We start from the raw sequence: 15,513 nt of genomic DNA, 5'->3' as shown, positions 1-15,513 counted from the left end.
TTATCTGAAAGTCCTTCCGCTGCCTCTCTTCAGTTTTGGAGAATAGGATGAAATTCAGAATCTTTTAGTCCTTTTGATAGAAGAGCAATTGGTCTACTATTCCTCACAACAGAGGTTAACCGGGTAGTCTGGACAATTATCTCAGATTAAGTGAAAATAACATCTAACATGACTTTTTGTAAGATTTGAGCAGCCGCCTCCACAACAAAAAAAATTAAAAATGGATAACTCATGTTTCATAACTAAAACGCATCAATTAACTCAAAAACTTTAAAATAGACAAATATTATTAAATTCATATCCATATTTACATATTATTGCTAAAGCATATACATATTTAATGTAGTTTATAAAATTCTAATATCTTATTATTATAGTGTTTACGGCTTGAAGAGTTGTTGTAATATCAAATGGTTGAGTTCATAACGTTTCTGGTAATTACTGTTCTGTTTCAGCCAACTGGATTTGAGCGTCTTCCACTTAATCAAATGATTATCCAAAAGTTCATCCTTGTTTAAATTCTTGCTTCCAAATACTACATCATCGATTTCTTTGGTACTTGAAACATCACGACTCAGTATGGGTATTTTTGGCAGGTCAGTTCGTTTAGGCGCTGGCATTGACTTCACGTTCCGAATCTCACCTCTTTGTAACTGTTCAAGCATCTCAGCGGCATTACTTTTCCTTTCAACTGGTGATGGTGAACGTCTATCGCGATAGCTGCGTATATTTGGATTACGTGGTTGATTTGCCATCCAAGCACGACATATGGGATATAATGCGGTTTGTTCCGTATACTTTGAAAGATCAAGACTACGATCAAACAATTTCATAACAAAACTCTCTGCTTGTATTTTTTGTGTTGGTTGTACCGATGACGACTTATCGTTCTCCATTCCGATTGACTCTGATTCTCGCTCTTCACGCTTTCTGCGCTTTGTTGGTGTTATGTATTTTCCTGGTGACAAGCTGCTATGCCGTGAGCTGCGTGGTGACTGGATTTCCCTTTGCATTGTATTAGCTAAATGTTTCGGTGGTCGGCCACGATGCGGTAAATCTTCCTCACTAGCGTTCCCATCATCATCGGAACCGGCCAATGTGTCGTTTAGCACATTTCTAAAACGTCCCCGGGCTTGATGAATATCATTTTGTACTTTTCTACGTTGCGGCGGAGTTTTCATTTTATTCCAACTTCCAAAATTAATTTATAAACTTATAAATTCGTGAATGTTTCAAAGAAACTTTCAAATTTGTTTGACAATGAACGAAATCCTAGTATATTTTCAATTTGACAGCTACGCTCCAGAGTTGCCTGCTCTTTCGTAAAAAAGATTGAAAACTCCAATACGTAACTTAACCATAACGCAAATTTCACACTTTAGAAAAACTTAATTTTAACTTTAGAATCTGTAATTGAAATTAGAAGACAGCCGCAATCTTTGCATACTGAACCATTCCAGCTACCATTCGATTTAAATAGATGCAATATTGATTAAGCGGTTCCAGAATTTAGAAACAATTACGTTTTAGGTAGTAGTTTTGGTAATTAGTTAGTTAACAAATAGTTTTTAATTCAAATTACTTTTATTAATTATATTTATAGAAAAATAAAACATATATTAAATTCCACAAGTATATTCATGCCATTAAACCATTTCATTTTTAGGTTTTATATTACTCCAATCCAGTTTAACACATGCATGTCTGCGCCGGCAAGCGAAAGGAAGTGTCGAATCGGTCTTTGCAAAGTGTATTTAAAAATCTATATTTTTAATTATATATGTATATAGTATATATTTACAAGTTTTTCATTTTTGTCTATAGTTTTTATTGAAATATTAGCTTTAGTGATTTTCTGGCAGCATTCTTTGTGCTTAGCCTAATATTAAATTTAGTTATAATTTTTTTTTTTATTTAACTCTAACACAGTTAGAAGAGAATAAAACAATCTTTTATTTTTACTAATTAATGCTTTTCCGATTAACACTTTGGAAAGTTGTATGGAGAAGAAATGAGTGGAGTTCAAAGTAGACTTTCAATTGTGAGTTTGACAATGAATGAACAATAAGTCAATATATTAAATAAAAAAAATACACGCACACTTATGTATTATTATACTCTAAACATACAAACGACTTATTTTCGCATAAATGTATGTATATATAGATAGTAAGCTTTATTTTATAAATATACCATATTTACCTTTTAAAATAACAACTTAAATTATTTCGCGCGGAGCGCTTAGGAAATGGACCGAATTTGAAACTTGATGCGTTATCTCACCAAGCGTCTCTTTATGTACACCTCCGAATAATATCAATTCACCGTGTCCCGCAACCATAGTAGAAAGTATCAATCTTTCCGGTGCTCCAGGTATAACACCATAATTCTTATACTCCACCCATTGCAAATGGGGATCATCCTTATCCATTGCCGCCGAGAGATCACAAACGAATAACGACAGAACGTTTCGTTTAATACGCTTAGGTGATGGCTCCTTGATAGCTTTAGGTTCGCCCACCATTGCACTACGTCTTGAATTTCTTAAAGCATTCATCTTTTCCTCCATTCGACGTATGCGCTCATTATGATCTTTTGAAACGCTACGAGGCCGGTTTTGCACATTAAACGCTGCCATACGAAACGGATCCTGTAGGAAAAAAAACGCTTATTTTTATGCCGTTATTTAATTAAAAGAAAGCATTAAAAATTTACATTTTAATACTAATGCTAAAAACCAAAAATATTTAGATTAATGTTTTTTAATTATTAATACAAGTATCTACATGGACTTGCATATTCGTACTCACTTCATACAATTCGTCGAAACGTTTGGGCAATAATGGTTCGTTGTCCCTGCAACGTAATGCTAAATTTCGCTGTAAACGGTGCGCTGCTTCAATGTCGTTCGAGTTATTACCAGCTGGAATAACCTCATTACCGTTTCTTGGCGAAACGGTACCATTTGTACGAGAACCGGATGAACTTGATGCTGATGGCGACGGTGATGGCGAGGGTACAGAAGCAGAATTTGAACAAGATGGACGGTTTTGGTTACACTCCTCTACAGCACTTGCATTGGCTGGTGAATTTGCATGCAAGTTACCAAGACGACCACGTCGTGGTTGAAGGTTGTCATGACTACCATTAATATTGTTATTATATATATTATTAACTTGCTGTTGTTGATTTTGTTGCAGAATTGCACGTCGGTTGGCAAAATATTGTTCGTCAGGTCCGCCTAAACGTGCATTGTCAAGTCTCTGTTGCTGTGGTTGTTGTCTTTGTATGGGAGGTTGAGGATTTGCCTGTACGACTGCCATTTGTATGCCGCCACCCAAAAGTCTTTGCCTATCAAAGAGATTATTTTGATTGTGTTGTTGGACTGCACCATAACGGGGTGCTGGCATTTCCGCAGCTGCACCGCCTACGCCACCATCTCCTTGTCCACCACCACCCGGACGTCTGTACGCTCCAACAGGCACTCGCATCTGCTTCATCATTTGAAAGTCTTGTGGCATATTTGGTGTAGGGCCAAGCACTACCAATTTAGAGCCAATTTTACAGGCAGGATTACACCACATATGTGTAGCTCCGTATTTTTTGTTGCGTATCGGTATGGCACGCCATAACCATAACTCTTGTGACATGTCCAAAAGCCAAGCATCTGAGTATACACTGTTGGGACCACCACAACCACCAACAATCAACAGGTGATACTCATCCAATACCAATTGAAACTGCCCATAGCGTGGTGGAGGTTTTGTATTACCCATAAATCGAGGTTGCCACCATTTCAACTCGTTCAGATTCAAGCACCATGTTTCATTTGAGTTACTATTCACACCATCAGCAATTTGATAACCACCAAAAATAACCATACGATCACCATGCACACTAGCAGAATGTCCTGCCATAGGAGGGGGGCTCGACAAAGTAATGCGTAATGTCCAGCGATTAGTGTTCAAGTCATAGAAATGAAGTTCATCGAAGAGACACCAAGGTTGATATGGTGGATGCAAAGATGGGTATCGCCATCCGCCAAATAACACCAATTGCTCTCCCCAGCAGACAATAGATGCGCTGCCTTTTGGTGATGGATAGGAACCCATTGACAACGGACGTTCCCAACTCATTTCGGACAAGTCGAAGCGCCACAAGTCATTGAATGTGGTATCAGAGGAGGATCCCCCTCCAAAAACGTACATAGAATTTCCATGTTTTACAGCTGAGTGAGAAAATCGTCCAGCGATAACTGGTGGCGGAGAAGGGGGTATTGCCAAATTCTTTGTTATATTTTTACATTCTACAACATTCGCAGCGGTCTGCTGTGAAAAAATTTCCCATCTTAATCGATAATCAATTAATCCTTTATGTAAGTTTAACTTCGAGCGCCGAATTAAATCTACAAAAAAAGAAAAATTTATTAAAAACAACAATGTAAATGTATATGAAGCACACAGATATACATATTTTACACTTACTTTTTACTACTGAATTCCAACGCTTACAAACGAGCCTGCAGCTTTCCAAATCTCTATAAGGTGGTAAATAGGTAAGTATGAACTCAAGTATCTCATCGGGTAAAGCATCTAGTTGGACCGAACGCAATTCGTCTCGAGTGCCATTCAATTCTGGCATTGAGTCATTATCCCTTTTCTCTTTGTGTTCGACAATGAAAGTGTCCTTGGTGACTAAATACGCATCCTTCACTACGTCACTTTTTGTTGCTGCCATTAGCGTTTCATTTGAAGCCGCAACTTCATTGCCAACACCTTCCATAACCCGCCTTACCTTGGCGAAATTCCGATTAATGGTCCAGTGTTGGTTTTTTTATTATATTTTATATGATTGTATTACCTTTTTACATTAATGTGAGCGCCGATAACTTTTAGTAACCTCTCTCATGCCAATACAAATCCGATATTGTAAATTTAATATCCTTCAACACTTGTTTTGTTATTTTTATACCATCAGAAAGTCGGAAAATTTATAAACTCAAAAAGCTTGAAAGGGAATGAAAGTGTAAACCACAAAAAGCAAGAAAAAATCTTCACAAATTTCACCACATTCTATACGACATTTGATCAGTGCTGCCACTTTATTATGTGCTTAATTCGTAAATAATCGGAAAATTAATTGGAATACGCCGTTTAAGAAAATCGATAAAATATTTAGAAAGAAAGCGGTTGGGACAAAACATATTTAAATAAAGGAAATAAATAACACTATCAATATCTAAAGCATTAGCAAGTTTATCGCTCTAAACTTTTCGTTAGCATCAATAATTTTTTCGGCCTACGTAACAGATAGGGGTACGGACTTATAACCGGCAGAGTATTGCTCTGTCGAGATCTCAGTTATTAGGGAATATTTCCTGTAGCGTACTTTATTAGCTTAATTTGAACATTTTTCCATTTTTGATATTTACTTTATAGCTTCTTGTGCAAATTCCGGTTCTGCGACAGGGAGCCTGAAACTCCAGAACTGCTGATTGATTGCATAGCAGTCTGCAGACGCAATAATGGATTCATGTTTCCGAATAGGGATCAAATCGCCTCATTATCAGTATGCTGGGGCTAAGGAGATCGTTGTGACTAAGAGAGGGCACAATAGGCCCTAGGTTGCGGTGTAATCCTTCTTCTTCTTCTTAATTGGCGTAGACACGCATACGCGATTATATATTACATGGCTCAAGCAGCTCACTACTTCCGGTCTTTGAAATGTGAGAAGGGAAACATCCCCTACATAGGGTTGTGCGCTGGGTTTGGGACCCACCACGTAAAAAACAATACCAATGAAAACTAAACGACAGCCTCGGTGTAATCCATCACCTTATATATATTTGTAACATGCAAAAGGAAACGGACAGCAGAGTCCGTTTATTTATATATATAAATGACTTAGTCATGTCCGTTTGTATGTATATATACGAACTAGTCTTAGAGCAATCGCTCTGAAGAGAGCAAACGTTCTTTCGTAAATAAATTGGTGTACAAATTCAAGATGACATATTACCTCCTTTTTATTTTGCAATCTTCTGAGTCGATTTTTTTCAGCTTACCATACAGTTATTTACAATACCAACATTGAATGTCAATACGTCAACACTTTCAAGTAACGGACCGGCGTAAATAACTACTCTCTGAAATCTAAACGTCGTAAAATCCAAGTTGTGCATATAATTCTATTTTGTTTTTTGTAATTTTTAAAATCAATGACAAAAAGTTGTAATTATGTATCTCAATACAAATTTTTCTTGTTTTATACCCCAGATCAAATACCTTGTTAAGTACATACAAATAAATGTACACACCCTTAGAATAAAACAGTGAATATTTTGTAGCCCAAACATTTACACAATTATTTTTGGGGATGCTGCTGAATGATAGATAACCTTGATGAATATACTAAATCAGTGTCCGCTTAATTGCCCAACCCGACTGTGATGAGAAATATTGACATATTCAATTTTAAAAATTCCAATGGTAAGTTTTAATTAATTTATTTAACTTTCTACAATTATTTTTGTTCAATTTATCGAAATAATTTCATTAAGTAATATTGAATGCTGATTTAATAACACTACAAGTATGAGAACATTTAATAAATAGTAAAATTCAATTGTTTTGTGGTGCTTTAAATGCATTTTAACAGATACTCTTTACATATTTCACCACGACCAGATTTTCAGAATAATTATAATGGAATGAACTAATTTAGATGTTAGTTAGATTCAGTATATTGTATATAGATTTCTGAATCTTTTTGCATGTGAACTTACATTTTATTAATTGTGCAACATATCTTCATACTTGATCGATTCGAAAATTCTGATTTTGATATTAAGTCTCTATGTGGTTTCTAATTGGTTTGAGTTAAAAGTGTTGTTTTACTATTTCTAGCTAGCATTTTTAAGATGGTTATAAATTTTCTTTACTTTGTTCTTACTTGTAATTAATAATCATAGCGTATTGTTTAGTTACTGGACCTGTTTACTCGACTTTTAATAATTCAACATCAAAAGTTAAAGTAGCATTTGGTGGAATAACGCCTGGGTGTCCCCGACTACCGTAGGCATAATCCGGCGAGCAGATGAGTTTAGCGCGCTGACCGACAGAAAGCTGGGCAACACCTTCATCCCAACCGCGAATTACTTCACCTCTGCCAAGTGTAAATTTGAAAGGCTTATTGCGGTCACGAGAAGAATCGAACTTAGTGCCATTGTCTAATGTTCCAGTGTAATGCACAGACACCACCTGTCCAGTTTTAGGGAATGTACTACCTATTTAAGTATGTAATAAATATGTATATGTATATGTACAGCATTATTAATCACATAAAACAGGTTAGAATGATTAGAATTTTAGTATTTGCATTGCGCTTACCATCACCGGGAGAAATAGGTACTACTTGCACGCCCATTTTACTTATTAATTTTACTTTTTTTACAATGAGCTATATTTTCACGTCTTTTAAAAACACTCAATTTGTGTCTAACAGCGGCGGTGAAAAAAATGAGAATGCGGAAAATTCTTGTAGAGAAATTACGGAAACCACCAATATGGCGTTCAATAACAATATTGCCAGATATAAGAAAAGCAGTTATCTACAACAGGGTGCAAATGTGCAAGAACATTTTTTAAATTAATTGGTGCACAATTCTTTATAAAATTTAATTTCAAATTTAAGAAAACATTGTTTCCTGATTCGAGAAGTTGAAAAAAGTTGACAAGAAGCTATGTGTTGATAAGCGCATTCAGCTTGTGATACAACCGATTAATACAAAGAATTGAGCTGTGATTAGGGCAATCTTTAAATTGGTTCTCAGCGACTATTTTCTCTTTACTAGACTCAAAAAAGTGTCTCGCTGGTAAAATATTTCACTCAAGTGAAAAGCGAAAGCAAAAAAAGTGGATTCAAAAATTCACACTATGGTAAGATAGTGTTGGAGAGTCCGAAGGGAACTTCAAGACCCTATATATTTAAATTATCAGGGTGACAGCTGAGCCGATTAAAGCATGTCCGTCTGACTGTCTTTCTATATACACAAACTGACCACTAAGTTTTTGAACTATCGATACCGCAAGCCCCAAATCTTGGAAGAGACCAGAGAAAACAGGATGGACACACATCCCCTCTACGTGGAGTTTAAAGCTGCTTTTGACAGCATGAAAAGGAGCTGCCTTTATGCCGCTATGTCTAAATTTGGTATCCCCGTAAAACTAATTCGGCTGTGTCGACTAACGTTGATCAATACCAAAAGCTCCGCTATAACCCCAAAACAAATTGTTCATAACAGACCACTATAGCGTGCAGACGATGTTTCCAGCAATGCGGTATATAGCTCAACTTTACTGGAATGAATGAATGGAGTTGTAATGAGGGTACTCGCTGAGTGGACGCCGAAGCCGAGCAGAGCTCATTTTCCTAAATTCCGCTCGGCTTTAAGCGTCCACTCCACAAGTAATAAGTTACCACTTCGCAGTAGAAAATGATTCAGTCTTAAGTTGTTGGTTTGAATTCACATACATACACGCATATGCATTTATTATATTCATATTTTATAAATAATCTAATTATAAAATCTTAGTAGTGGCTTCGATTTACTGGAAAGCGTATTTATTTATCATTAATTAATGGTACTGCATGGGCAATTCTCTCGAATAGTATTGAACACAACATCTACAACGAGGTAAAAAAATATGGGTGTGCATTAACATACGAACGTGATTCAATTGCACAATTTTCTACAATAAGTGATGTCAATATTGTTCATAAAATACATTAATTTCTAACATTGTTTAACTAACATTAATTGAAAAACACATACATATGTACCTTTGAAAATTAAGGTTTCACATTTCAGACTTTTTGAATGCGATCTCAACTCTTACTGGTCCAATATGTATATTTTTCCATTACAATTAAAATTACCCGAACTTTAATGTTTCACAATAAATAAAGAAAATATTTGATAAAGTCGTATTGATAATTCACGAAATTATTGTTGCCATTTGTACAAAAATTTGCTAAATTGATTTAAAACCACGAAACTTTGCACAAACATAGATTTAACTATATGTTTTAATAACACAATTAACAATATTCAATTCGAAATTGAGTTGAGCAAACATTACTGACAAATTACATGAATTCATCTCATAAACAGGCGCGAAAGCGAAAAATATTAAACAATAGTTGCGCAATAAAACTTTTTTGTACCGTTAAGTACATGATTAAATTAAATAAGGTTGTGTCGGCAGGCTAAAAACATCAATTTGTTAAAAATGTTAAAATTTTAACGCTTCATGTCAAAATCAGCTGTTTTACTTTGTTTTTTATAACTTCATAACTGATTCATGTTTAAGTATTTGGTATATTTCAAATATTCTCCGTATTTAGTTGATTTTCTTCGTCAAATCAAGAGAACCGTAAGCAAATGTACATTGCTTCCGAACGTGTGGCACTATTTACAACTACAACAATTTGGATTTCGCTCATTTTCGAATTCTATAACGCCAATACGACGTCGATATGGCTTATGACCCGGTAACTCTAATGGTCTTCTCGAAGGCATATAAGGTAGTCGCATATTAAGTATTTTGACGTTGTACTTTTTCCGTTGCCTGCCATTCAAATACTCGTTTTCGCCTGGCGACCGAGAAGACGCATATGTTGCCTTACTTTGTATGCATATTAAATTCTTGTCGGTTTCGTTACTGTGCTCAAGCTTCGTATGGAGAGCCAATTTCTCTTCCGAGAGAAATTCACATTTACATTTATCACAGGTATGATTCAGCTGCTTTGTGTGATATATTAGATGTAAATCCAATTGATGTTGAAACATAAATTGTTCATTGCATTTGTAACAAATGTATCTGCCTCCATTCTGCCGGTCTAAATGGTAGTCCAAGAAAACTCTGAAATATAATTCGGTATCAATAAATTCGGTATTCCTTCCGAGTGTTGCAAACTTCGTCGCAAACTTAATATATCCTGTTCATGGTATAAATATATATATTTTTGATTTGTTTGGCACTTACTTGCTTGTAAAAACGCTGCCACATTTTTGACAGTAGAACCATGAGCTTTTAAAATGATGTACATAATCGTGTAGCATTAAATTCAATAGTGTATCGGTGAAGAAGTCGCAGTCGTCTGTTAAGCATGTAAACTCCTGTGCTCTAATTTGCGCCTTCAGCCTATCCAACAAGTAAAGATCTACAAGGAAACATTTTCAAATTTCAAAATTGCATAAACTAAACTCTTATATAGCTGTCATACACATTACATACCATATTCTTTTGCACTGTCAATTTGTATATCAGGCAGGTCGTAAACTATACTATCGTTTCGTCTCTCTAGCCAATCACCCGTATATACTCTACGCCTCGAATCCATTGAATCGGCAATGGAAACATCATCATCATCATCATCATCATCCATATCACTATCTTCACTATTTTTGTTGCTATGCACATAGCGCGAGACACTGGTTAAAACTGTTAAACGGCGTTTTAAGGTAGGTTGGTTTTTAGGTTTTTCCACGACATCTGTACGAGCACGACTTTGCGCACGTGTCAACCGACGGCTAGCGGTAGACTTAGCGATTGCGCGTTCGGACCTAACCACAGATTTCTTGTCATCATTTGCAGTATTGTCTTCGTTTTCACTAAGCGTTTGTTCTTGCCACACTTCCTTTTCGGCCAAACAAACGATACGATGAAAGTCGTGTTCATATAATGTACTAAATTTTTTATAACACATATCGCATTTGTATTCACGAAGATGTGTTGCACGGTGGTGTCTCAAGAGTGTGATACTATCCATCGTGGCTTGACACTCGGTGCAATGAAACTGACGTATACGTCTGGCACGTTTCTCAGTGGTGGGGCTTGCACTCTGGTTGACACTGTTCACTGGCTTTCGCTTGGCACTTACTTGTGGCACTGTTTGACTCTTGTCGAGTTTATTCGTAACGTCGGCACTCAATAAGGCCGAACTTCGAGAATTTAGATAGTAACAGCGTCGTACATGTTTATTATAGTGATCTTTGCGTATAAAAGTGTTACCACAATGACGACACACTCTGCGCGACTTTGCACGTGGCGTATTTTTATAGTTGTTGATTTTCCCACCCGATTCTGTTATTAAAACCGATTCGGAACGCTCTCGGATAACCTGTAGCATTGATTGATTTATACCATTATGTGAATGTGTAGAATTTGAACACGATGTCGGCAAGTCAGGCACATTTGATAATGCTAATAATTCGATCCTTTCTGTGGATAAAAGTGAACTAGTTACGGCGGGATTGTATTCCGTACCCTTCGCTTCCAGTTGTTGTATTGACGTCGTTGTACCGGAAATCTCAGTCAATCTGTATTTTGTAAGTTGTACAGTATTTTTATTATCAGCATCTTCCATGGAGCTATCGAGCACCGTGTTGATACCAATGCATTTACTAAGTGTTGTGTATTGAAGATGATTAAAAGTTGGCGAATTTGTTGCAGGTGATGGTGCAAGAGTAGCCGCAGTAGGCAGGCGTGGAGTTGTTTCACGTAAACCATTGGTACGTGTTTTCTTTAAACGGCTCTCTTTATTATTTAATCTGATATTGCCTTCTCTATCAATATCTTCATTATATTCAGAGATATCCAAATTTTCTTCTTTCTTTGTAGGACACTGGGACGTTTTTAATAGTTGACCATTTCCAAGCCCTTGCAAGCGCACTTTGATATTGTTCTGTACTTCTCTTACAGCTCTTGATTTAAATACACAAGTAATACAGAGTGATGATAAACATTCGTCCAAATTCTATAAAATAGTTAAAAGAATTTGAATATGATTCATTATTTGTATATATTTTGTACATGATAAATTCAACATTCGATTTTTTAGTAGTGGATAGTGGAAAGTACGATTGATCTCCTTTTTGCACGGTTAACTGGGACAGTAAATTACTCGTGCAAAAATATCAGATTTTCATATAAAAATCACTATTAATTGTAATTGGAAAAAATAACAAATTTATATTAACTATAAATATGCTTACTATGGCAATAATATAATTTTTAAATACCGATAACAAACGCAGTTGGATTGTTAACAAATGCAATATCAAAACTCACCACACCATCGCCTTCACAGTAGGAGGCCATAGTCTTTTTCATTATTGGATTAGCTGATAAATCAACTATTTCCTGGCTATTCCCACAAATTATGCACAATTTTTTATTGTTTAACGTTTGTTGTTGTTCTTCAGGCGCATCCTCTTCAATATGCGAAAATCGGCGCTTCTTTCGTCGTGTGGTTCCCTTTTTCCTCTTTGAGCCACCAGCTGATTTGTTTCCTATGTTAAACACAAATTATACGATATTGCTTATATTTATATGTATTATTTGATTAAAATATGATCTAGGACAAGAAAACATAGTTCAATTATTTCTTACGATAAGTGTTTTGATTTTGGTCGCCACCACTTGGAAATTTGTATACATTAATAGCATTGTCGTCTGCTTCCATTACATGCACTTTATTATTTTTCTGCATCATTATAGTTACGTATTCGGAACAAAATTAATTTTTCATGTATTCGTTAATTCAAAGAAAACACTAATCACTTTTTGTTAAAATATATTAATATTGTGGCACTGTTTTGTTTTCTATTTTTAATTTTCCTTGCATTTGTATTACAATTTATAGTTGGTATTTTTCGGTGTGTTTATTTAGAGTTGCCACTTATTTTTAAAATGACGTTATATAAAACTTCAACGTAGAAAAACTCTAACACTGAAATATTGCGCTTAATTTAATTAATTAATTTTTTATTTTATAATTATTGGCATATTTGGGAAATAATTGAATAAATTTAAATACACATGTAAAGAAAATAATTGAGGGAATTAAAACGAAAAGATATTTGATTCCCTTCTTGGATTCGAAATTTAAAAAAGTTTAAGTTATAATTTTGATCTATAATTGTTTTATAATATATTTGTTGCTTTTAATTAAATTTATTACTTAATTTAGAAAATATTAATGCAATAAAAGATTTTACTTATTTTTATTCAGTTCATGGTGTGATATTTTCCTAAAATTACACAAAAATGGCGGTAATTTGGCCAACGCCAATTTAAAAGCCAATAAAAGTGCCCATACACGACACACAAGTGCGTTTGATCGGTATGAATTCGTTTGCCCATACACGCAAATCCATTTTGTCCATGTGCGACAGGCAATCGGAACATTTCTTCGAATGTATTTCTAATGTAGCACTTTTATCTATTTCTTTGTGTTTCGTTAATAAGTTATTCCAACTTTTATTTTTCTCAACTTTATTTATTTTTATATTTATCACTTTTCGTTTGCCAATTCATATCTTATAAGATCAATAAATTCTGAACAATCAATTTTTTTTTTTTTGCTTAAATCTCTTTAAAAAATATATAAGAATATGTCCCAAAAGCTATAGATGGGAATTCGAAATATTATCGAAGCTAGAAGGTAAATAGTAAGCGAGCGTTTAGCAGATATATGCGCTTGGGCAAAAAACGAAAACTTTAAAGCGTGATTTCTCGGTTTTCCATTTTTACGATTATTTTTAATTGGCGGGCAGGATAAAGAAAAACCAAACGTCTTATGGAATTGGGACAAAGTTTAGTATCTTTGGCATAAAATTATTTTCTATTTAAACTAAAAAAAACTGAGAAAAGTCAAGTTTCAACGTATTTTTAAACAAGATAAATTAAATTTTTTTGGTCAAAACCACTTTTTTTTCAATTTTTAAAAAATTTGTAAAATTTTACACTACTTTTTGGAAATTTCTTAGTTTAACTAGAAGATAAATTATTAAAAAATATGAGTCTCTTTGAATATTTTGTTTTGATAGAAATTGCAACCTGCATCCTGTCCGCCGTCAGAAAAATGCACATGTGAGATGCATCGGGCAATTGCTTCGCAAAGGCAGAATATCAAAGATTTCGTATCCAAAAAATTTGTGAAAGATGTTCAAATATATAACTATAAAGCCTAGAAATTTTGCATGAATCAATTATTTCTTTCCCTCCCAAACAAATCCTCAAAAAAATAGATTTTTTGAAGCCTCTGAAGCAGGCCTTAACACTTGCCATTGTTCGTCCGCGATCTTCACTGTGCGGCGACACGAGAGAAATGACATTTTGTTCGCGCACAACGCCATACACGACACACATGTGCGCGCACCGATCGTAAAAAATCAAACATTTTCGCGAACATGGATCGGTGCGCGCACAAGCCCATACACGAGTAAACCGCATGCGAACACATACCGATCGAACGCACTTATGGTCGTGTATGGGCACCTTAACGCCAATTGTAAGAAAAACACTTTTTTGACGGATTTCGAATAAGTGGTGACACTTCTTTCAATAACATGTAACAGCCGTCAAATAAATGTCAATAAAGCGAAGCCTGATGTGACAGTTGGCATAGAACGTATATCATTTGTAATTTACGTGCTCTGCAAAATGTTTTAATACAGGGTAGTTTAATACGGTCAAATTTGATTTTAACGCGATTTGCGAGACTCAAAGTCGAGGAAACAGCTGTTAATATTTAAAAATGGTCAACATTATAAATATATTTAGTATTCCATTTAGTTCATATGTATGGTATACATCATTGATTTTAATAATGACTTCCAAGTGAGAATACATTCTAGACGTGAAATGTTTTTTGAGGAAAACGTGTTGATTGGGCACATTGAACTGACCGGCTACGCTTAAAATGTTGGTAATTCAAATACTATTTAAAATATCGATTTGAAATTAAGTATATAATTTTTAAAGGTATAAATTATCGAATTCAGTTTTCCGATAGGAACGATGAAGTGTGAGCAACGAGTCTCCGCTAACACCCTCCTCCCTTTGGTCCGACCCCGTCGAAACAGCACGTTTCTTGGGCCTACCGTTAGATGACATCGACGACAACACAAATGACATTTACCATCCCAACGGGGATTGAATTTCCGTTAAAACAACAACAACAACAACATGAAGTGTGAGCGCAATACACAATTTGTACAAATACCGCAAAATCATCTACAAGCATCTACAACCAAATCATAACTAGTCGTATTATAGACTTACATCTACCATAACGAGTCATTGGCCATTTGGTGAATATGCGTTAAAAATGGGTACGCCCTATAACAACACGCGTAGCTGCAAATTTGAAGGAAGCAAGGAAACGGTTCTACCTCTGTCTGTGCCTGAGCGCTATCACATATCTGACATCGAAATCTTGGAATCCATCAGATATCAAACCTTGAATGTCTATCTACAGAAACTATAGCGGAGATAAGTACATAGTTTAACTGAGGGCACCAAGTGGTTGAATACAGCAATGAAACGTGATATCAAGATATAAGGACCTGCGACGGAGTATCAAAATGTCGCAACTTGTGCTAATTGAGCCCGAAGGGCCTGCACTTATCTACACAAATAAATAAATGTATACTCGTATATATGG

General features: G+C 35.2%; 4 protein-coding genes and 1 long non-coding RNA gene across 6 annotated transcripts; 1 reads left to right on the top strand and 4 right to left on the bottom strand.

The window, feature by feature from the left end:
* Positions 1-256: 256 nt before the first annotated feature.
* On the bottom strand, positions 257-1,287 carry LOC126757561 (protein lin-37 homolog). Its single transcript, XM_050471562.1, has one exon. The coding sequence runs from the start codon at positions 1,179-1,181 to the stop codon at positions 381-383; it is 801 nt and encodes a 266-aa protein (XP_050327519.1). The 5' UTR covers positions 1,182-1,287; the 3' UTR covers positions 257-380.
* Positions 1,288-1,565: 278 nt separating this feature from the next.
* LOC126757551 (uncharacterized) lies at positions 1,566-5,047 on the bottom strand. 2 transcript variants are annotated; one of them, XM_050471551.1, is made up of 4 exons: positions 4,861-5,047; positions 4,485-4,794; positions 2,811-4,405; positions 1,566-2,650 (listed from the first exon to the last, which is right to left on the bottom strand). In XM_050471551.1, exons 2-4 carry the CDS (start codon positions 4,780-4,782, stop codon positions 2,219-2,221), a joined length of 2,325 nt encoding a protein of 774 aa, XP_050327508.1. In that variant the 5' UTR covers positions 4,783-4,794; positions 4,861-5,047; the 3' UTR covers positions 1,566-2,218. The 2 variants fall into 2 exon arrangements, with proteins under 2 accessions (XP_050327508.1, XP_050327507.1); XM_050471550.1 differs by having other exon boundaries at positions 4,485-4,789.
* A 1,442-nt stretch (positions 5,048-6,489) lies between these two features.
* On the bottom strand, positions 6,490-7,560 carry LOC126757568 (peptidyl-prolyl cis-trans isomerase Fkbp12). The gene is made up of 2 exons (XM_050471567.1): positions 7,389-7,560; positions 6,490-7,285 (listed from the first exon to the last, which is right to left on the bottom strand). Exons 1-2 carry the CDS (start codon positions 7,423-7,425, stop codon positions 6,996-6,998), a joined length of 327 nt encoding a protein of 108 aa, XP_050327524.1. The 5' UTR covers positions 7,426-7,560; the 3' UTR covers positions 6,490-6,995.
* A 1,040-nt stretch (positions 7,561-8,600) lies between these two features.
* Positions 8,601-12,730, bottom strand: LOC126757549 (zinc finger protein 107). The gene is made up of 5 exons (XM_050471549.1): positions 12,456-12,730; positions 12,135-12,355; positions 10,299-11,820; positions 10,047-10,224; positions 8,601-9,923 (listed from the first exon to the last, which is right to left on the bottom strand). The coding sequence occupies exons 1-5, from the start codon at positions 12,556-12,558 to the stop codon at positions 9,470-9,472; spliced, it is 2,478 nt and encodes an 825-aa protein (XP_050327506.1). The 5' UTR covers positions 12,559-12,730; the 3' UTR covers positions 8,601-9,469.
* A 1,875-nt stretch (positions 12,731-14,605) lies between these two features.
* LOC126757571 (uncharacterized) lies at positions 14,606-15,036 on the top strand. The gene is made up of 2 exons (XR_007666753.1): positions 14,606-14,771; positions 14,832-15,036. It is a non-coding gene; the product is annotated as an uncharacterized LOC126757571 (long non-coding RNA).
* The last annotated feature ends 477 nt before the right edge of the window (positions 15,037-15,513 follow it).

Source organism: Bactrocera neohumeralis, chromosome 4 (genome assembly GCF_024586455.1).
Source record: "Bactrocera neohumeralis isolate Rockhampton chromosome 4, APGP_CSIRO_Bneo_wtdbg2-racon-allhic-juicebox.fasta_v2, whole genome shotgun sequence".
Lineage (NCBI taxonomy): Eukaryota > Metazoa > Arthropoda > Insecta > Diptera > Tephritidae > Bactrocera > Bactrocera neohumeralis.
Note: the sequence above shows the minus strand (reverse complement) of the source record. Positions and strands in the feature narration are given on the sequence as shown.